At 38.4% G+C, this 9,479-nt stretch overlaps 1 protein-coding gene and 1 long non-coding RNA gene across 2 annotated transcripts in view; one reads left to right on the top strand and one right to left on the bottom strand.

Annotated features, from left to right (window-relative positions):
* Positions 1-4,629: 4,629 nt before the first annotated feature.
* The window catches only part of LOC116674242 (inactive dipeptidyl peptidase 10), a 77,208-nt gene continuing 72,358 nt past the window's right edge, over positions 4,630-9,479 (top strand). Inside the window, exon 1 of the mRNA XM_032506843.1 lies at positions 4,630-5,031. Within this exon, the coding sequence (XP_032362734.1) occupies positions 4,972-5,031 (60 nt within the window). The 5' untranslated portion in view covers positions 4,630-4,971. The remainder of the gene's footprint in view (positions 5,032-9,479) is intronic.
* LOC116673930 (uncharacterized) overlaps positions 5,407-9,479 on the bottom strand; it is a 19,341-nt gene continuing 15,268 nt past the window's right edge. The window contains exons 2-3 of the long non-coding RNA XR_004327920.1: positions 7,060-7,062; positions 5,407-5,419 (exon numbers count right to left, since the gene is read on the bottom strand). This is a non-coding gene — a long non-coding RNA (uncharacterized LOC116673930). The remainder of the gene's footprint in view (positions 5,420-7,059; positions 7,063-9,479) is intronic.

Raw genomic sequence — 9,479 nt, 5'->3', positions numbered from 1 at the left:
ATATATATAAATAAAACTCATTAATGTTAATTCAAGTACTGTACTTAAATATAATTTGGAGGTCTTTAAATGTGTGTTTTGTCATTTTATGCTAGTTTAATAGCTCTATTCCACTACATTTCACAGGCAAATATTGCACATTTGACTCCACTACACTTGGTTAAGCCTACAGCTAAAGTTACTCTGCAAAATTAGGGTTTTACCATCAAAACATAGAACAACATTATAAAATGAGCAGTACTCAACAGCCCATGTAATGCAGTGGAAATTAACAGCAAACATTAAAAATACTGTAATAGCCTACTTTACTTCTGATGATTTAAATACATTTTAACAAGTCTGTACTATCACTTACACAAAAGTACTTCAATCCTCGTGGATTATCATCCGTCATCATTTAAGCATAGATTTCAATGCAACCAGAACATCTTCAAATTACCTGTTTATTATAGATATGTATTAAATGCAACTGTAAATGTAATTGATTTAATTGAGTTGCTTTCTATCGCCACCATGTGGAACTAATGTGGCGTTACATGTTTCAACACACGCATTAAAGCTGTGAACACACACCTGCTGTGTTCATGTTTACATGGATAATTTAAACACTAATCCACTCTGAATTAAAAACAGGATTAAAAATTTTTTTTAAATTTATTTCGACTAAACAAAACTTCAGCGAGACACTTTTTTCCAATTAGAAACGTTGGTGTTTAATTGCTCTGGACATGGAATAAATGTAAAGAGTTGATTAGACTTCTAGGCCTTAATGACAATTTATATTTTAATGGCTATACTGAAGCGGCACAACTCATAATACACAGTGGACGTACTTCAGATCTGTGGGTGCGTGTGTATAAATGTGGATGTTTATCATGTTTATCATGTACTCACGTTGTGGTGTGTAATATATTCGTGTACTGGTATTTTTGTGAGGCTTTGTAGTAACTGTGGCAACAAATTTCCTTAAAAAAGGACAATGAAGAATCTTTTTTTCTGGCTCATGGTCATTCAAAACAAAGAAATACGTCTTTTCAGAACATAATCACATCATAAACTGTATCTGCTCCCTAAATATCTGCATAAGTGCATCAGCTAAATGCATCAAACTTAATCTAATTTGTCCCCAGCTGATGAGGCGGTTTCTTTCATCAGCTGGAAGTCTGAACCATCTCCTCATTCGCTGCCCATTTTAATATCAATATCAATAACAAAACATTTCAGCAACGATCACTGTTCAGTGCTGCTACCTCCTCCTGGAGGACGTTGTCAAAGGACACGTACAAGATCGGACAGTAGGTAACACATCGTTGCCCTCACTGTTGCTTCATGTTGTCCTCATGTGTCCGCATGTTGCCCCATGTTCCTCACGTGCACTCATGTTGCCCTCATGTTGTCCTCAGTTGTCCTATGTTGTCTGGCCCTCATGTTGCCCTCATGTGTCCTCATGTGGTCCTCATGGTGCCTCATGTTGCTCATGTTGCCATATGTTGTCCTCATGGTGTCCTCATGTGCCTATGTTTCGTCTCAGTTGCCCTCATGTTGCCCTCATGTTGTCCTCTGTTGTCCTCATGTGTCCAGTTGCCTCATGTTGCCTCATGTTGTCCTCATGTGTTCCTCATGTTGGTCCTCATTGCCCTCATGTTGTCCTCATGTTGTGGTGCTCAGTTGTCCTCATGTTCCTCATGTTCCCTCATGTGGTCCTCATGTTGTCCTCATGTTCCTCATGTGGCCTATGGGTCTCATGTTGTCTCATGTATTGTCCTCAAGTTGCCTCAGTGTGCCTCATGTTGTCCTCATGTTGCCTCATGTTTGCCCTCATGTTGCCCTAGGTTGTCCTCATGTTGCCTTCATGTTGTCCTCATGTTGGCCTCATGGTGGTCCTCATGTTGCCTTCATGTTGTCCTCATGTTGTGCCTCATGTTGTCTCATGTTGTATTCACGTTGTCCTCATGTTGTCCTGTTGTCCTCATGTTGTCCTCATGTTGTCTTCATGTTGTCCTCATGTTGCCCCATGTGTCCTCTGTTGTCCTCATGTCCCCATGTTGTCTCATGTTGTCCTCATGTTGTCTATATCAATGTTCTTTTTAATTCCCCAAAATAACATGATTGATTCCAACGCTCTTTGCCAAGTACAAATCTCTACTTTCATTAATTTTGGGTCTTTTCTATTTATAGCATTGAAAACAAAGTGAAGTGTTGTTGAAATAGTATTGAGTAAAAGTTGACAATTCCAGTCTGTGATTATCATCAACATCCATTCCTTTAATTTTAGTCTCAATAATTCCTAATTTCTGCTTTTCTAACTCAAACATTAGGATAATTCCTATAAATGAGGTTTATTGACCACAATTCCAAAAATAGCTGTACAAATAAAGTTAATAAGTTAGTGTTACGCAGTGTTGAAAACGTCAAAAAAATGACAAACACTGAAAAAAAGCGTCAAAAGTGTTGAAAAAATGGACAAAAACATAAGAAAAAGTACTTTTACCTTCGAGTCATATATTCCGAAGTAAAGTACTTTAATTTTATGGTCATTTATTCGAAGTAATAGTACTTTTACTTGAGTCATATTATTCCGAGTAATAGTACTGTTACTGAGTCATAGTATTCGAATAATAGTACTTTAATTGAGTCATATTATTCCGAAGTAATAGTACTTTTACTTGAGTCATATTATTCCGAAGTAATAGTACTTTTACTTGAGTCATATTATTCCGAAGTAATAGTACTTTTACTTGAGTCATATTATTCCGAAGTAATAGTACTTTTACTTGAGTCATATTATTCCGAAGTAATAGTACTTTTACTTGAGTCATATTATTCCGAAGTAATAGTACTTTTACTTGAGTCATATTATTCCGAAGTAATAGTACTTTACTGAGTAATATTATCCGAAGTAAAGTACTGAACTTGAGTTCCATCTTATTCCGAAGTCATAGTACTTTACTTGGAGTCATATTATCGAAGTAGAAGTAGTACTTTAACTTGAGTCATATTATTCCGAAGTAATAGTACTTTTACTTGAGTCATATTATTCCGAAGTAATAGTACTTTTACTTGAGTACAACTGTTGGCTCCTCTCCCCACGTCTGCATTAAACAGCCTGAGAGAGATCTTCTTCCTGATACAGATCCAGTGAGACTACCTTAGCGTTATGGATGTGGAGTTATATTTCACTCTTGTGTTCTCCACCATTTAACCAGTGCATCTGAAACCCATTTGGACTCTCAACGTCTATTAAACTCAGCAGAGAGGACATGTAACACTAATCACTCAGTCCCCTCGTTTGCTTTTTATTGTCTTTTTTATTAGTCCATCTGACTCTCTGACGGCCGTCCACACTGAGCATCATCTTTCAACGTTTATATATCCACATCTACCAGGCCTTTGTATATCTGTACAGGGCTTTATGATAATCCTGTTTCTTTAATGTGCTGGAAAAGAAACTGGATTCCACTTTAAAGTCAGCACATCCAGGCGTTCAACGTCTCACGGAAACAGCATTTTTGACAATGACTAACTTTCTAACTTCCTGCATGAAATTGAGTTACAGTGCACAAGTGGCAATGTTCAAATATTAGTTAAGAATTTAGTTTAAAACACAAAAAATGTGAAAAAAGGGGTTTATTTTGATTCAAGTATTTAAGTAAACAGGTTCCAATATAACCCTTAAAAAAAAAAAAAAAAAAAAAAAAAAGGTTTTCTAAAAATAAAAAAAAACCTGAGCTGGTTTAATACGTTTTACACTTATTCTTGGAATTCATGGTCAAAAAACCTTATTTATATCAAATTATACTTAAGTTTTTAGTTAAAAACTGAGAAATGATGAATTATTTTGACTAATAGTGAAGATCGAGGATGTTGAGTGGATCACAGATGGGTAGATTTCAGAGTTTAGTCCGGATACTGTTTTGAAAAAGCATTAAAATGCTGTGAGATCAAATAAAACACCCCAAAAATTCAATGAAAGTAATCATTAATTTTACCTGAAGAACATTGTATTGAATCATCCATGTTAATTTTTGGGCAATTTGGTTGAAAGAAATCCATATTTCTGATATAAAACACAAACGGGTCAATTTGAGGAAGTAAACAGGTTCCACTACAACCCTTAAAAAAAGAAGAATGACTCTTTATATCAAATCAAAAACACAAAACGAAGACAGGCTGCACTCAAATCAAGAAATATGAAATTCTTGATGACGACCAAATGAAATCACAACACATCAACAATATGGAGATTTTTTGCAGAAACTCGTGGTTTTAAAATGAGTACTTGAGATGTTTAACTGGAAACCGAGTATCCTTCCACTGTGCATAAAGCATGAGAACTGTAAATCTAACATTATCTATCTTCTCCTCTCCCATAGCTTCTCTTTAATTCTCCACTCGATGCATTTTTAATGGAAGCAGCAGGTTCTTTAAGGGTCAAAGTTTGAAGCTTAACGTTCATTCATCAGTGGGAACTCCTGTCAAAACAAGGCTGATCCGACCAGCAGGCCTCCTGCTGTGAGCTGCTTTCCAACACCATCGTCGTCTTCAGATGTAAAGAAGCAGCTCAAATATCTTCGCCTCGAGCACATTTGCATTCTGATGAAGAAGCGTCTTGGTACGTGGGAGGCACTGGCAAACCTCCTGGTTTATGAACCGTCTGTCAGCCGCATCTGAAGCAGCACACATGAGAGAGAGAAGAAGAAGAGAGGCAACAGGAGAGAGCATCTTATTGCCAGAGAGAGAAACAAAGGAGGGGAAAAAGAGATTGTGTGTTTGAATGTATCGCCTCCAGTGAAGCTTCAACGAGGGCGAGGAAGAGCAGCTCTGCAGCCTCCGGCGTTGTTAGCATCACTTTGCTGCTGTGGTCATCTCGGAGCCGAGGAGCAGTCGGAGGAAGTCGAAAAACTTTAAGCAGCTTATGGGATTTTATTGGATGAGATAAGAGGAGCATATCAGTGAACCTGAGCAGCAGAGATGAACCAGACTGCGTCCGTGTCTCATCAGATTGAGTGTCAGCCAGTCAAGGACTCCAAGGTAAGGAGGATTTGTTCATGTTGTGGCTCCTTTCTCACACTTTCTATAACCACTGCACCACAAAGAAAGCATCTTCACATGGAACTGTTGCTCAAGTTTAGTACTTTATTTGAGCTTTCCCACTCCCCCCTATAACTCCTTCATAATATCAATGAGCTGCAGCAATGAATCGTCTTCAAAAGGTGGATATTTTGTTTTTAAATGAAAGTTGATATGCCCGAGGCTTTATCAAATGCCAAATGCCTGCACAAAACAGTTCATATGAAAGACAAAATGTACATACACCCACTCTCTGGATCTCATTTTTCTACCTCAAGTCGTTTTTTTATTTTTTTTTATTGCTTTTTAATGATCTTTTCGCACTTGTTGCAGAATTCCCATTTCTTTTCTGAATAATGCACCTCGCAATAGGTCATTAGAGACTTTTTTCAAAGACTGCCTTGCGGAGTTTTCTTTCATTTGACAATAAGGAAAAATGAACTCTGATTAGCAACTTTAAGGACAACTAAAATTGGGTTTGAAGTCCATGTTTTGTAAATGTCTACTGACTGAAAATTGACAAATGATCCAGCAATTACAAATAACTATGCATTGACTATTATAAATGCCAAAGGAAACCTATGTCTTTACCGGTCAAACTGGATCCTCACAGTGCCCCGGTGACCTTTTCACAGTGACAGCAGCAAGCAGAATGAAGGTTTGACATTAAGGAGCTTCATTATTCACAGTTTATGCAAAGCTGCGAGACAGGAAGACGAACCGCCAAAACGTAATCCCGTGCAATCCTGTGCTGCTGCAGGATGGGAGTAATCTGGCAGGAGTGAGCTCCCATCATTTATGCAAAGACAATATTATGTGTTCTGTATAAAACAGCAGTACACACTGTAAAACAAACAGGGATGCTGAGTTGTTTTCATCTACATTATTGATGGTTTTAATTGTGTAATAATCCCAGCTCAGTACTCCACTGTCTGGTTTCAGCTGCTTCATAAATAAACTGGAGCCTCGAGATACTTGATAATTAGCCGCTGCTAATGGAGAGATTTCATTTTTTGTGGATTTGTTGTTGTGAGTATGAGCCTTTCCCTGATATACAGTAATACCGCTATAAGTTTTCAATATTGATACTGACAATTTGTCTTTAGTAGCAAATTGTCTTTTTGTGCTGGTGTTTAATCGCATTGATCGGATTGTGTTTGTGTCAAAATGTCCTCAGATGAGACAAAAACTTTTTACAAAAAATATTACTCTTGTTGAATCGTTTTCTTTTTCAGCATTTTTAACTGTAGAGTTCAATAACGCGTTAACATAATTATCTTTATTTAACGTTCGTTGCCCCAAGCAACAATTCATGGGACAATGTAACTGCTAAGACAAATGTGGACTTAAAGAGAGTCAGCAAATATTCAATATTCAAAGGTGTTTTCAGTATTATTTTCATTGTTCAATCTGCTAATTTGACCATTTATAAACAGCACCGCCACAATTGTAAGTATTCATGATTACCCTCGTTGGTTTTTAGACCTTTGGATCACCACTTGGATCTCCAGTGTGTTCAGTAATTTAAATAGAAGGAATGAAGTAAAACAAAATGGCAATTTAGTCTGACGACGCTGTGATTTCTCCACATTTGGTAGTCTAGCAGGGTATTACCGTAGACAGTTAATATTAATGGACGGAGCATGCGTGACGTCACCCATTGGTTTGTGGAGATCTGCTATGAGTCGTAGAGTTTCCCGTTACGGACGCAGCCATCCTGGTTGGGGATGTAATGATTTTAGATGAGGAAGGAGTGAGAGAGGAGTGAGGGAGGAGCCACATTACGTTACAAACACTCACTGGCCATCACATCATAGCCAGACCCTAAAACACCCCCTGCTTTATCGCCAATTTTAACACCAACAAGACCATGATTCAAAAAAATGAACATCATTCTGCGAAGAAGACTTCAAACTAAACTAGATTGAGACAATAAAAACATCATGAAAATGTTGACTGAGGGCACAAATCAAATGAGAAGTGGGTCACTTTCTCACAGACTTCTGCAGAAACCAACGTCCTTTTGCCATCGCATGTGACGCCCCCTGCTGGAGATCAGATAGAAAGCAGCTTTAAGGCACTTCCGCATTTGCATTACTTCGCTGAACTGGATGCATTAATATTATACAGAGTATGGGTGTAACACAAATTTCTGGGACATTGCATATCGTCTCCTGCCTCATGTCTGTGAAACACCACTGCCTATTACATGGAGAATAAGTAAGGGAAACTGAAGCATTTGAAAGCAATTTAAAGGTTTCTACGCAGAGGATGTTTTGGGCTGTCTGCCCACACAGGACCTGCGGGTTAAAGAGGGACCCTGAACTAATTCACTTCCTGTGAACGCTGCAAACTGAAAGCCGAAAATATGGCAACTGTGGTGACCCTGGATTCATCAGCTGGAACAAAAACAGCTTTACAACATGTCAATCATTTTCCTCTCAACACAAATCAAAGAGTTCTGGAGACGCTACAGCTTAACAGTTATTTCCAAAGCTGACATAAGAAAATATAAACTAGATTCAAATATTAAATATGGATGGTTAACACCTGTCAAGGTCTTTGTTTATCATGTTGATGCTTATTTGGCATTTGGAGGCATACAGTCAAGGGAGAAGCCCGTAGAGAGGCCGTGAAACGCATTGGAGCAAAATGTTTCAGCAACATTTTGATGGATTGGAAATACTTCAGTGTGTTGTTGAATTAATATGAAGTAACATTTATTTCCCACAAACAAACAGATTTCTCTTGCACAGCTACCAGAAGACTTACAACTTTCAGACAGGTTGCTCACGTCACATCTACGTCGTCAGCCATCCCCGGAAAAGAGCTTCTGATAGATAATTATCTCAGTCGAAGTCTACAGCGTCACTCTGTCCATTCATTTTACTGCCTATATTGCCATATCCTCAACTTCTAGGTTTGCTTGGAGAAACTTTATCACTCACATGGAGTCGTAGTGTAAGCCAAAACTCAAAAACCTTTAACTCTGTTTTAATTAAAATGCAAAAGACTGAAACCAAGAACTGTAAGTTGTTTTATTCCTTGGGAAACAACAGCCTGAAACCTGGAACTGAACAGATTGCCACTCTAACAGCGTTGTTCAGCATGTTCAGTTCCCAAATCACTGAACGTTAACATTAGCCCTGTGTCGTCACTGCCATCTGTTACCGTGGAAATGGACATGGAGTGAAGAAGCTCATTAGCATGTTTGTTAGCCTTTAAGCGTTTCTATGCGTCAGCTGCTAATCATTTAGCCCCTTCCCAATCCCTCAGTAAAACATAGGCCTAGACGATATTATGATGCATGTATTGAACGCTTCTACGAGTGGAAAATTAGATTTGTTGATTAGAAAAGTGAGATGCAGACTGAGCTGGTTGCATTTGCAGGACAGCCTACGCTGTCATGGTGTGAGCGCCAGGCTGTGTGTGAGATGAGAGCTCATGCTGCCAAGTGTAGCCGTTTTGGAAGAAGTATTACATCATTTGCTTAATTAGAGGTATTAATACAACACTGTGAAAACCCTGTTAGTGTTTACTATACTTTTAATGTTTTTAGATGAATATTCCTCGATTATAAATGTCTATGTCATTCAAATAAAGTGGTACACTCTATTTTTATGGTGCATGTGGCATTTGAAAGGTTATATATGATTAAAATGGTAGATGATTTACGGAGATTATGAAGTCAAAACTGGAAGAAGCTCTGAGACTGGAGCAGGAGAGACGCCTTCAGAAGAAGCTTCAAAATTGCACAATAGTAGAAAATAATATACAGCTAGTAAAAAACAGGGATCTGTTAAAAGAGGGAAAGAGACTGCAGGAACCAAAATATGCCAAATATCTCCGTAGCCTTGATGAACAAGCATGCACACGATCTAAGACGGGAGGCGGAAAAAACAGCTGAGTTAAAACAACAGGTTTTACAAAACAAGCTGGAGGATATGTCCAGAAAAAAACCTCAACAGGATGAGAGAGGCGCAGACACTTTGGACAGAGGAGCAGAAAACCAAACAGGATCAGCTTGAAATGGAGAGAAAGCTCTTGCAAAGAAAAGCTGAAGGGGTCCGACGTTTCAGTAATTTGCAGTTACCTAAGCAGATTGTTGGTGAGAAGCTGAAGGCCTTGCAGGAGGAGAAGGTGCCACCATGGCTCTGACGGAGGAACAGAGGCTGGCCAAAGGTTTGGCACATAGAGAGGCTGAACGAGCAAAGCAGCAGAAGGAGGAAGAGGAGAAGAGGGCTGCTATGTTTCGGTCTATCGAAAAAGTGAAGGCCAAGAAGATTAGAGAAGACAAAATCAAATTAGCATTAATCCTACTTTACTATTTACTATTTATTCATCATTCTAATATCTCACTTATTATTTACTATCTACTCATCATTCCCATTCTCACATCTCTCTTATTT

The sequence above is a fragment of the Etheostoma spectabile genome, chromosome 24 (assembly GCF_008692095.1).
Source record: "Etheostoma spectabile isolate EspeVRDwgs_2016 chromosome 24, UIUC_Espe_1.0, whole genome shotgun sequence".
In the NCBI taxonomy this organism is placed as follows: Eukaryota; Metazoa; Chordata; class Actinopteri; order Perciformes; family Percidae; genus Etheostoma; species Etheostoma spectabile.
Note: the sequence above shows the minus strand (reverse complement) of the source record. Positions and strands in the feature narration are given on the sequence as shown.